This window comes from Peromyscus californicus, unplaced genomic scaffold, assembly GCF_007827085.1.
Source record: "Peromyscus californicus insignis strain IS unplaced genomic scaffold, ASM782708v3 Scaffold_14__1_contigs__length_90479793_seg_2, whole genome shotgun sequence".
NCBI classification, from domain to species: Eukaryota; Metazoa; Chordata; class Mammalia; order Rodentia; family Cricetidae; genus Peromyscus; species Peromyscus californicus.
In genome coordinates, this window is record NW_026294436.1 from 36005495 (window position 1) to 36018588 (window position 13094).

Sequence of the window (13094 nt, forward strand, 5' to 3'; positions counted from 1 at the left end):
ATTACCTGTCATCTATACCCAAGAAGACTTGGACTGACTGAAAACAACTAGTAGGTTTGTACAGTGGCTATTTACAATTTACACTCAGGATGGCCACCTTTTTATGATGCTTAATTTTATAATTTGTTGAAAAAGACCCCCTTACTGTATATTTCCACACAAGTCATAAAAGTCTATTGTTGTAGATCATTATTTTAAGATGTGTTACATTTGCTTATGCTGTGAAACATTTGTTTAATGATGCAAATTGCATTGTATGTTGCATTTGTTTAACTCTGTGAAGCTGTTACTTGGCCTATCTAAAACACCTGATGGTCTAATAAAGAGCTGAATGTCCAATAATAAGTCAGGAGAAAGGGCAGATGGGGCTTGCAGGCAGAGATAACAAACAGAAGGGGAAATTTAGGAAGAAAAGAAGAAAGATCAAGGAATGAGAGAGGAAGGAGGAGGACTTTAGGGGACAGCCACCCAGCTACACAGCCAGACATGGAGTAAGACGGAAATTGAAGGTATACAGGAAGAGAGAAAGAATAAAAGCCCCAAGACCAAAGATGAACGGGCCAATTTAAGTTAAGAAAAGCTGGCAAGAAACAAGCCAAGCTATGGTCAGGCATTTATTATTAAGAATAAGACTCTACATGTGATTTATTTGGGAGCTGGGTGGCAGCCCCCCTCAAAAAAGTAGCAAAAACAACCAACAACATTTTTGCATTCCAAACATGGGGCCATAGAAAGCTGAACAACAATAGTCTATACTCTAACCACTATAGTTGAGTACTATGAACAAATAAAGGGAGTGAGACTCGACTTTGGAAAGAGACTAAGTTGAAATGATCTTTGTTTTAAAATGGGAGAAAATGACAGGTGTGGCCCACCTTATAAGAACTGTAAGTTCCTTACCAGGCACAATGAGAACATTTGTATTTGGTTTGATGGGCTGTTCATTCTTGAGCCAGCTGAGGTCAGGAGCAGGGAAACCAGAAACCTCACAGGTCAAAGAGATGAAATGGTTCACCACCACAGAGAGATGTTCATGGCTAGGTCCAATGACACCTGGAGGAACTGTAAATGTATAGGTATATATTAAAAGTGAACTTTGACAATATCAGAAACACATTTTCTAATTCTTTGTGGTCTATAAAAGTAACAAGCAAATGATTCTGCTAAATACCCAGTGGTCTTTATTGGAATCTCTAATGATATCATTAAACTCATGTTCATCAAATGTTTTCGTAATTGAAAGAGAGTCTCAGAGTTTTCAAAGTCAAAAAAATTCAGTGCATGTCCAAAACTGTGGTTTTCAAAGTACAATGAAACAACCTAATGTTTTAAAGTAGTTTGGATAATTTTATTTTTAATATGATATCTTTGTTTTTACTTCTTATTATGGTAAAAACGTGAAGGTTTAACTTAATAGAGATTATCTTTAAAATGTAAATCCATGCAACTTTCAAGAGGAACACAAATACTAAGTAATAGACAACACTACTGTTTTTTGTTCAAAACAACAACAACAAAGAATAAAAAAAAAACCAAAAGTAGAGAGAAAAAGCAGAATAAGAAAGATTGATATAAATGATACACTGGCATTTATGAACATTATAAAATACGCAATGTGAGACTTGATCTTTCATAACTAAAACACAAAGGGTGCTAGATGTGGTGGTCTACACCATTAATCCCAGCACTGTGGAGGCAGAATTAGGCGGATCTCTGGGAGTCTGTGGCCAGCCTGGGCTACAGAGTAAGCTGCAATATAGCTGGGGCTACATAGTGAGACCTTATCTCAAAAAATAAAAATGATAACATCAACAACATCAAAGCCCAAAGAAGGCATCGTATCATCCACATTCAAATGGTTTTCCATGAAGGGGAAAGATTTCAAAGAGCAAGAGTGAGGCATGAGAGCAAATGAATATAACCATAAATAAAAGTAGAAATGAGTCTTGGCTGGAAAGAGGAAACAGTGAATGCAAGTAATAAACACTGTTGGATCTACTCTATTATGTTAAAATTGAGGTCTTCAAACATCAAACGCCAAAGCAAAATGCCAAAAAGGCAAACCCTTTTCTTCTTTTAATATTATATGGTTTTGATTATTTCAGTCATTGATTAACTCTATTATGAGATCATCGACTAAATATTTATTGCATTCTTAATGTATTGTGGACCTTGTGCTAGGCGGCACAGGGAGAAAAATGAAATATACAGTAATACATGCAATTAAAAATCTGATGGAAAGAGAGCTGAAGTGTTCTTGGTTGATAGATCCATGCCAGGCACTGTGTGGAACACTTATTTACTTTCCATTGAATTTTCACATGCCTATGAGCTAGACACAATTCTTAACATCATAAATAGGGAAGTTGATACATAGGAATATTAGCATCTTGCATAAGTTTTCACAGCTTGTTCCTAGAAGAAACATCTGAAAATAAAGCATCCAAGCTCTCCTTGTATTTTGCTTAGCCACTTCTCTATAGTGCCCAGGAATCAAAAGTGTCATGAATATCAGTTGGGAGAAATGAGTGAGAACCAAATATATCCTCTAGATACAAAAGTTCAAGCCAGAATTCCCAGACCGGCTGTATTCAGAACTGGACCTTTCAAGGAAGTTATAATGTCCAATGAGGTCATGGGGATAGGACCCTAATTACTTAGGATTACTGTCCTTTAAAGAGAGACACCCTACATCACCCCCATGAAGGAAGCTCCTTTTTGCAGCAGGAGACCATTTCAGGAAGCCAGAATTACTCAAATGCAGAGAACAATTGACTGTAAGACTCCAGGCCCCCATTGATACATGTGCAACGCCTTTTTAAGATTTTAAGAGCCAGAGGATCCAGAACACTGTGAGATTGCACCTTCTAGCTATAACAGGAGAGCTACAGTCATGAAATAGCAACCAGACGGCTACCTAACAAGTTGTGAATAATTCTAACAACAGTTGACATCTTAACATATATGGGGAAATCTCATGGAACCCCACACTTAAATGAAGAGCTACAAGCAATAAAGAACTGATGAGAGAGTGGATACCCAGATTAGTTATCCACTACAAAGTGGTCAGCCCTAGGAACATATACATGCAGGGAACACCAAATGGACCCCAAAGGTTGCTTTCATATATTTACTCATTTATATGGATGTGGCTATGTAATAACAACGCTTCAAGAAGATGAGGGCATGAATTTGGGTGAGAGTGGGGGGAATGGGAGGGGAAGGAGGGAGGAGAAAGGGAGGTATGATGTAATTACATTTAATTAAAATAATAAGTAAAATGAAGAGACCTCAGAGGATTTGCAAACAAACTCTCCCTACAAGCATGTTCACAAGAAAGACCAAGTGAGGGCATGTGAGAACAACCCTGCAATCTACACATGACCTCCTCAGAAAAGAAGCACTTCTAGAATCTTTCTTAAACTGCCTAGCTCTCAGGACTGTAAGAAAACTCATTTCTGTGGTTAAAGCCGCACAGAGCAGACTATGGCAAGACTCACTTGACATTTGAGGGGAAGGTAAGGGTAGGAGAGACTGGCCATGGGGTAATAAGACAAGAGTGGCCTACATAGTAGAGAAGGCCTAGCTCATGGCGGGACTATGAATGTCTCACTCCACCAATATTCCTGACTCCAAGGTTTCCTCCAGCCATGGGAAGTGACTTTGGTGTAGATACAGTGTAGATATGAATTATTTAATGTCTTGAATCAACCTGCCTGTGTAGAATGCTGGCTATGCATATGTTTGTGAATGATGTAACTTGGAGCATGTTTCTTTCTTTTTTTAAAAAAAATTAATAATTCTATGTGTCGTTTACATCATGTATCTTGAGCCTATTCACTTCCCGTCCCTTCACATCTACCCTCTGCCCCTGTACCTCCCCCAATAAAACAAAATTTAAGAGAAAAAAGGAAAAAAATATAATAAAAAAGGAACAAATTAAAAACCTCATCATGGAAGCTGCAGTGTGACACAGTGAGTCGTGCTGTAAACCCCCTTGTCCATATGTCTTTACAGGTGTTCACTGCAAAGAGTCATTGCTCTGGTTCGAGGTCTCTGGCTTCTACTACACTATTGAGTCTGGGCCCCAGCTAGGACTCCTTCTGGATACCCTGTTTTTACCCTGTGTTGTGGAAGTCCTGCAGCTTTGGGTCTTCAGGTCAGGTCCTTTCATGTGCTCCAACAGATCATAGACTGGGTGGGCCAAGTCATAACCTTGGGTCTGGGCCTAGGCAGCTGTGTCCACCAGATGTGAAATGGGGACGGCTCTCCCATGCTTATAACTTCAGGGCTGGCTCACCCACATCTGCACTAACAGAGTTGGCTCTCCCACTCTTATCACCACAGGGCCAGCTCTCCCACTTGCCTCAGGCATTGATGGGCAGGAAGGAGTATATCATTCCCCTACCCATGCCACCACAAGACAGATGAGAAGAGGGGAGAGCTCTCCCATGCTCATAACTTTGGGGCTGGCTCACCCACACCTACACTAACAGGGTTGGTGGAGAATGCTTCTTAAGCTTAGTGGTCCTTACATTTTCATCTATGAGAGGGGAATCAAAAGCCAACAAATGACTGGGAATCATTGAGATAATTACTAGAGATAATGGGCAAAAAACACTTGACTGGTACCTGGTACCAATCTAGCAGTGCGTAGGTTGCCACTTGCTATTTAGAGATTGGGACTTTTGCACAGCAAGTGGTGAGGGGCCATGGGCTAAAATTAACGTGTGTGTGTGAGGGAAAGTAAAGTGATCTTCTTTCCTTCCTTCCTTCCTTCCTTCCTTCCTTCCTCCCTTCCTTCCTTCCTTCCTTCCTTCCTCCCTTCCTCCCTTCCTTCCTTCCTCCATCCCTTCACTCTCTCCTTTTCTCCCTCCCTCTCTCCTTCCCTTCTTCTCTTCCTCCTCCTCTCCCTCCTCTTCCTCCTGCTTCTTCTCCTCTTCATCATCCCCTTCTTCCCTTCCTCCCCCTCCTCTTCCTCTTCTCCTCCTCCTCTTCTGCTTCCTCTCCTCCTCTTCAGCTTCCTCTTCCTCCTCTCCTCCTCCTCTTCTTCTTTCCTTCTTCTTCTTGCCTCTCAGTGACCTGAAACTTACAGTTCAGCAAGACCACTAGCCAGCTATCCCCAGGCAGCATCCTGTCTCCACTCTCCTGGGCTGGGACTACAGATATGCATGGCTACAATTAGAGGTTTATGTGGTTGCTGGAGACTGGACTCATGTGGACTTTACTGGCTGAGCTATCTCCTCAGCTCCTCAACATATATTTTAACCTATATTGTACTATATAGATTAGAACATGTACTTTTATGGCAGTCATATTTGTTCAATTTATGCTTCCTGTGAATTCACACTTGTTTCTGTTTAGGTCAGATAAAAGATCAGGGATCTAGCTCAGAAGTAGAGCGCTTGCCTAGCATGCTCAAAGCCCTTGGTTTGGTTCCTAGCACTGCAAAAACAATGAACAACTTGCCCAGTTGAGAGTTGCTCACTAAATACCTGAAAGTATTTTTAGTGTGTTAGTGTTATAAGTGTGAAGAACATAAAGGTAGGAGTGTTCCAAAGATTTATTACACAAATAGCAAACATCATATATACAATATGACATATACATCACACCAAGTAAGAGCATGCTATCATGCCAAATGAAAACTTTTGAAAACAATTTTTTTTAAAAATTTAATTATGTGTATTTGATGTGGAAGGCCCACACGAGTGTGGGTGTCTACGAAGGTCAGAGGTATCTGATTCAGCTGGTGTTGGAATTACAGGCAGTTGTGGGCCACCCAATGTAGGTGCTGAGAATTGAGCTCAGGTCCTCTACAAAGCAGTTCATGCTCTTTATCACCAAGCCATCCTTCCAGCCCCAAGTTTTTGAGATGATAAAAAAATTGATAATTTTTAGATATCCTAAAATGAACTAGAATTTCATGCAAAGTGGATCTTATAATAATTTTCTTCACTCTTATATCATACTTTGGAAGCAGCTGTATCTCATAAAAATTGCCTTTTTGTGAGAGACATCCAATTCCCTTTACACTTTTTCTTAATAAAAAACAATATGTTTGCATTTTAAAAGGAATTATTTTACTCTACAAGGTGGTCTTTTCTTAGTCACAGAGCATACGGCATACTAGCAGAATGTAATCAATGTAACCCTGCACTTGAAGACAGGAGCAGGAGTAGACAAGATCCACAATTGACTGGACTTTCACAAGAACATGTAGTCTTTCACATCTGCTGGGGTAACTGCTTTCTCCAGAGGGATGAAAATGCTACACACATGGGCTTAGACTATCTGTACTTTGTAATTCCTCTGGTTTTTGTAGGAGGAAATGGAGAGGAGATTGAATGCATGCAGCTTCACACACCGATGAAGTTAAACACAGAACACAGGTTGTCGAAGCCGAAGCCCCGTTTCCCTGCTTTGTCATGCAGAGCCTGACAGATGTCCAGGGCGCTGAGCTCTCACCTTGAATGTTGAGGTTGAAGTATTTTTTGGCACTCCCAGCTTTGTTCTCGGTGACACACACATACCTCCCGATATCTGTTATCTGAGCATTCAGAATCTAAGGGGAAATGAAGAAATGGCAACTAAAATCGTCAACAAAGGAACTTGTGATATTCTTCCGTTGAGAACAGACAAGAGGTATTCTTTCTAGTGAATGCCAGCTATAAACGCACATAAAAACATGAAGCTGCCAGGCGGTGGTGGTGCACGCCTTTAATCCCAGCACTTGGGAGGCAGAGGCAGGTAGATCTTTGTGAGTTCGAGGCCAGCCTGGGCTACAGAGTGAGTTCCAGGAAAGGCATAAAGCTACACAGAGAAACCTTGTCTCGACCCCCCGCAAAAAACCACAAAATAAACAAACAAACAAAAACCAAAAAAACAAAGCAAAACATGAAGCTGCAGGCAGACTGTCCCTGTACTGTTTTCAATTAGTTAGGTCAAGCACACATGTATCTATTTATAAAACTTACAATCAGAAAAGGTGATTTTTAGACACATCTGTTGAATTTAAACTACAATTTATCCTAAATTATCCCCAATTCCCTGTCTGTGAGTCTGAAAAATAACTTTGAAGTCCTTCCTGAAAGGTGGATTTGTGAATGGCTAGTAGAATTTTTGAGGCAATGGTGCTGTTGACTTCAGTTAATCGAAAGTGTCTGCTCTGTTGCTCGCTTTATCGGAAATTTTGCCACTACCATCTAAGGAAGCACGACTTGCCTGCTGGAGGGTGTGATTATGAGGGACAAAAATCAGCTCCCATTGTATTCTACGATGCCAGACAGATAATCCCAGTGGGCATTCAACTCACAGCTCTGCCAACACTTGAATAAGTTGAGATCTGAATTACCACCTATAGAACCAGTGGACTTAAAAGCTAGAAAAATTCTGAGTGTTCTAAGTCATTAGGTTTGTCTTATGTAGCCTGTGTAGTTAAATAATATAGAGCAGAATGTTTATTATGAAGAAACTTCTACTCATCTATGCATCTACAGCCCTAGACATAAAAAACATTTAGGCATTTTGGTAGAGGCTGTATGGTCATTAAACAGATATATTCAACTGTAGATAAGGCTCTAAATTTCAAGTTTGTTTATAACAGTGAGCTTGATTTTTTTTTTAAAGAACACATGTTCTGCGCTGGATCCACTTTTATGCTTGGATTTATAAGCCAAGGGAATATTTTTTATTATGTTCACGAGTAATTTAATTACACTTTATCCTAACAAAAGAGTTACTATGTGTCTACATACTACAACTTTCTTTTAGGACATTTGAATGGACAAATGGACATATCAATTGACAAAGAGCAGTACAGTATATTTACATGGCTCACATTATGACTTTGCACTGCCTAGGCCAATACAGGATGGATCTAATCTACAGGAAGCCTTTTACTACTTAGAATGTTATCATTACATACATGGAAAGATTGTAACAATAGGGTTTTCTTTAAATAAAAAAATATGTTATTAAACTTAGGTGTGTGTGTGTGTGTGTAGATATTCTAGAAGAATTTACACAAAAATGTCACTGTGGTCATTTTTAATTGTGGGGGAAGAATAGGAAATAATTTTGTATGCTTTTGATAGTTAATTATAAATATCAATCTTGATAGTTATAGATAAACAAATCTGTTCATAACTTAATATTTTTACCAATCTAGAGGACAACCATCACAATGTCCAAAACACTGTATTAACATTAGATTTTTTTCCTTTTACCTGAAGAATCCTGCCATCAGATAGGAACTTATGATGTTCATCTTCCAACAAGGGTTGTCCATCTTTCTGCCAGGAGTTCCTCGGTGCTGGGTTACCACTGGACAAACATTCCATCCGTGCACTCTTGTTAATCAGCACAGTGATTTCTTCTGGGAGATCACCATTTGCTCCCTTGATAACTGGTGGCACTAAGAAATGGTTGTGACAGGGAGATTCTGATGGGCCACATTGACTTTAGTAAGGCATGCTACACCACTTTGTCAGCAGGACGAGCTGGACAGACTACATCTTTTAGAGTGAATTTGTGCTGGTAAGAGGGTCTTTGTAAGAGGATAATCTAGGCTATTCCCAGCTCCCAGGGCAGAATCAGGCGAACATGTATCAGCATCACCTGCGAGCTTAGTTAGACTCATATTCATGCACCTCACCCACACCTCCTCCACAGCCATCTATGGGGATGGCCAAGGAACGGATGGCTGAAAAAGCTCTCCAGATGTTCCTCAAGCACATTAAAGTCCGAGAAGTTCTACACTATATTCCCCAACACATTTAAAACAGCGCCCTACAATTTATATTCATTTCACTTATGAAAAATCACACATTGTCTGTAGAATAGAATCTGGAAAGGTTCAGTAAATTAGGAGATTGTGTTGGCAACATTCATAAAACCAGATATTTATTTTCAAAGTAAGCAATCACTGTCAAGCTTGATTAATTTTTGTTGCACTCTGTTAAAACACACCAGGTTTTCAACAACCAGTGCATGTTTAATGTAGATGCAGCCTATGGTATTTGGTTCTCCAACAATTAGGTTGAAATTCTCTAAAGAAAATAATCAGTACTGCAAAGTACATGGCAGAACTTCAACGTTATTTTGCATAATTCACATTTAAAGTTACACCATTTCACTGATCGTCGCTGCCTTCTATGCTGGATCCTCAGTGCCCAGCACAGGACCTGCCATACACTGAGCAGTCAACTGATAACTGTCAAATAAATATGATTTTAGGTTTAATGCTTTCTGTCTTCTACCTCTTTTTTGGACTTTTACAGACTGCTCTTTGCATAGAAATGTCTAGTGCTCCCACCTTCCCCCTTTATAATCAGTCCATCAGCCTCTCCTCGGGCTGCTTTCTTCATGCCCAGCCCACCCCTCACAGTGGGCCACTTAAGTGATGTGTTATGGTGTTGATACTTGGAGCTCTGTTGCTCCCTGGAACCCACGGTGTGTACCTATGACATCTGTTTCAACTTCCAGACAGGCCATACCTATCTATCTATCTATCTATCTATCTATCTATCTATCTATCTATCTATCTATCTATCTATCTATGTAACTATCTATCTATCTATCTATCTATCTATCTATCTATCTATCTATCTATCTATCTATCTATACACATTCCTGCCTCCAGAGTTCTGAGGGTGACGACTGAAAGCCATCACTGAGTCAAATGGTTCCTACTACAATCATCAGATCCCCATAGCCACCACTGCTGACTTTCTCTCTTTGCCACAGGCTGGCATTCCAAGCCTGCCCCTGTTTGCTTTACACTCATACTTCACAGTTTTGTTAAATATATTTGATATGTGTTTTGTCATATCCCCTTTCTTCCCACTCCAACATCTCTCCATCTCCCCCAAAGGCTTATTGCCATCTCAGTTCCTTGTTCCATTATTTCAATACATGCCCTTGGCTCACACTGTGAATTCCCCCACCCCTGCTTTCCACACACATTCTTGAAACTTTAATGAGCCTCTTTACATTCATTTTTTTCCTGCCCTTGGCCTATGGGTAAGTTCAAATCTCTTATCTTAAATGTATTCTTTCCAGCCAGCTCCATTCTACATCCTATCTCTGTTTTATTTCATTATGTCTAATGCATGATCAAAAATTATCCTTGTTCTGTGGCTTTGACGCACATCACATGACCTAACTTGTTCTGTTGAACCTTACCAACAGACTTGAAGATTCAAAGCCAAAGGCCTTTTACTTTCTGAAACTCATTTTAACATTCAGCATTGAAAACTCACTAGTTGACAACTTGTTCTAACAGCCAGAATCTGAGCATAACTGTCGACTGGGTTTCCCTCGTTACTTGATTGTCCTCTTCTATTATGTTTTCCTTTTCTTACCTACAAATGTTTCCCAATGATATTCTTTGGTCAAAAGGTATATCATTTTTTTCCTGTTGGAAATCTTGTCTTTAAATATCACTTGACTGTGGGCAGCTATGGGGTCTATAGTCTGGGTTTAGTTCTTTGTCCTTTGTAACAGTTCCTATTTCTTTTCTTTTCCTTTCTTTCTTTCTTTCTTTCTTTCTTTCTTTCTTTCTTTCTTTCTTTCTTTCTTTCTTTCTTTCTTTCTTTCTTTCTTCTTTCCTTCTTCTCTCTCTCTCTCTCTCTCTCTCTCTCTCTCTCTCTCTCTCTCTCCCCCTCTCTCTCCCTCTCTCTCTTTCTTTCCTTTTTTTTTTTCAAGAGAGTTTCTCTGTGTGTAGCTCTGGCTGTCCTGGAACTCACTCTGTAGACCAGGCTGTCCTGGAACTCACAGAGATCCACCTGCCTCTGCCTCCAGAGTGCTGGAATTAAAGGTGTGCACCACCCAGCCAATTCCTATTTCTAAGTACCTGGTCAACATTTTATATGAGCATTCTGGAATCATGATAGATTTAACATACCAACCTTCTTTCCTCCTTTCCTTCCTTCCTTCCTTCCTTCCTCCCTTCCTTCCTTCCTTCCTTCCTTCCTTCCTTTCCTTCAAATCCCACCTGCTTTCCCAGGATCTCTACTTTTAATAATCTTGCTATCACTGATTCAATCACCTGGCATGAAAGTCTCAGTTTTGCTCTGAGATGAGTGTCTATTCCCTCACACCATTTCAACACTTCTGTATAAAAATCTTTCATTTTGACTGTGTGTTGGCTAGTTCTTGTCAACTTTGCACAAACTGAGGCATAGCTGGGAAGGGGGATCCTCAATTGAGGAGTTGAGAATTCATCAGATTAGACTGTGGGCAAGCCTGTGGGAACACTTTTCTTGATTAGTGATTGATGTGGAAAAACTCAGTTGACTGTGGGAGGTGTCACCCAGAGGCAGGTGGTCCTGGGTTGCATAGAAACCCAGGCTGAGAAGCCACAAGGAACAATCCAGCAAGCAGCATTCTTGCAAGGTCTCTGTTTCAGTTCCTGCCTCCAGGTTCCTGCCTTGAGCGCCTGCCGTAGCTTTCCTCAACAGACTGTGAGTTGGGATATGTAAGCCTAATAAACCCTTTCCTCCCCACGTTGCTTTTGGTCATGGTTTTCATCATAGCAATGGAAAGCAAATCAGAATATCCTCATGGGCGCTTCACTAGCTTAGTCTCTGCCAATGCACCTACATCCTGCTTCTAATAATGCGACTTGTCTTAAGGAAACAGTACTTCTTCCCCTTGATGGCCATATAGCAGAAGGAGCTGATTCTGGCTCCAGAGCAGGCACAAGAATTAGATCTCATCACTAGAACACCAGACTCTTGGTGTCTGTGGTGAATTCAAAGATGCATATGTGATTCACACAGGGCTGAGGAACAGTCAATTCTAGGACTCCACCTATAAACACTAGACAGGAAAACTGTCATTCAATGTGAAACCTAGAAGAAGTCAATCTAGAGCTGCTAAGGTCCACCTTGCTACCTAAGGGAACCGCCTACCTGAGAGTGACATTAACAACAACAACAACAACAACAAAAGGTCAGGAGAAATAGAAAGGTAAAATCTGGATAGCCTGGACCTCTTTTGAGCCAAGAAAGTCAGAAATGATTGATTGCAGATTACTCCACTCTGGGGCTTTACAAGTTTGTGAATCAATAATCCATTCCCTGCCCCCACCTCTCTTTCCCATTTTGTCATTTGAGATCTTAGAAGTCCCGACTGACGTACTAATGCATTCTCAGTTTGCGCACCAAACTCTAAGTCCTAAGAAGTATGAGCTTCTGGTTACCTTTATCATTTCTAACATGCTTAGGGTAACGTCTTGCAAACATTAGCCACTGAAAAATATTCGGAGTGAAAAGTGCTTAATCAATAAGAGAAAACAAACTTACGGAGTACACGGATGTCATACTGAAGGGAGTCTTCCCCAGCCTCATTCACAGCCACGCATGTGTACCTCCCAGCATCTTCTACTTTAGCCCGAGGAATCTGCAACACTCGCCCTCCTGAAAATACAGCCTAGTGTGTTACTTCTCCAAATGTCAGAGCAAACACAGATCATGAACAGAGTTACACTTTTGCCCCAGATCTAAAATGACTCTTTCTTTCTTTTTCTTTCTTTCTTTCTTTCTTTCTTTCTTTCTTTCTTTCTTTCTTCCTTCCTTCCTTCCTTCCTTCCTTCCTTCCTTCCTTCCTTCCTTCCTTCCTTCCTTCCTTCCTTCCTTCCTTCCTTCCTTCCTTCCTTTCTTTCTTTCTTTCTTTCTTTCTTTCTTTCTTTCTTTCTTTCTTTATGTCAATGTTCCCACTTACTTTAATCATTCAGCTGCATTGCTAAGAAGTGATCCAATACTGTAATACAAGTCAGACTTTTGGAGAAATGGAGAGCGGGTGTCAATTTTCCTGGAGGAGAGAAGGGTACTCTGTACCCTCCATCATGTTCTGGATGGATGGAACATTACTGTGTGATGTTGCTTTGTTCTTGCAGTTTTTTGAATATTTTAAATTATGTTTCTCAGTGTTTCCTACAAAAACTCATTTGAAGATATATATCCAGGGATTAAAAAAAAGTAAGAAGTACTTTACCTTACATGTTTTGTTCAAGATTTCCTGTGCAATCTCAGGGGAAAAAAAGCTCTGTGTATTTGTAAACTTCTTTAATGTTGCTAATAAGATTTACA

The 13094-nt window shown here is 40.2% G+C and overlaps 1 protein-coding gene across 3 annotated transcripts in view; it reads right to left on the reverse strand.

Moving 5' to 3' along the window:
- Positions 1 to 13094, reverse strand: part of Hmcn1 (hemicentin 1) — a 442580-nt gene that overhangs the window by 96402 nt on the left and 333084 nt on the right. For all 3 annotated transcript variants that reach the window (XM_052737150.1, XM_052737149.1, XM_052737151.1), the window contains 4 exons: positions 12309 to 12422; positions 8229 to 8416; positions 6469 to 6565; positions 901 to 1062 (listed from right to left, as the gene is read on the reverse strand). In XM_052737150.1, the coding sequence (XP_052593110.1) occupies positions 901 to 1062; positions 6469 to 6565; positions 8229 to 8416; positions 12309 to 12422 (561 nt within the window). The remainder of the gene's footprint in view (positions 1 to 900; positions 1063 to 6468; positions 6566 to 8228; positions 8417 to 12308; positions 12423 to 13094) is intronic.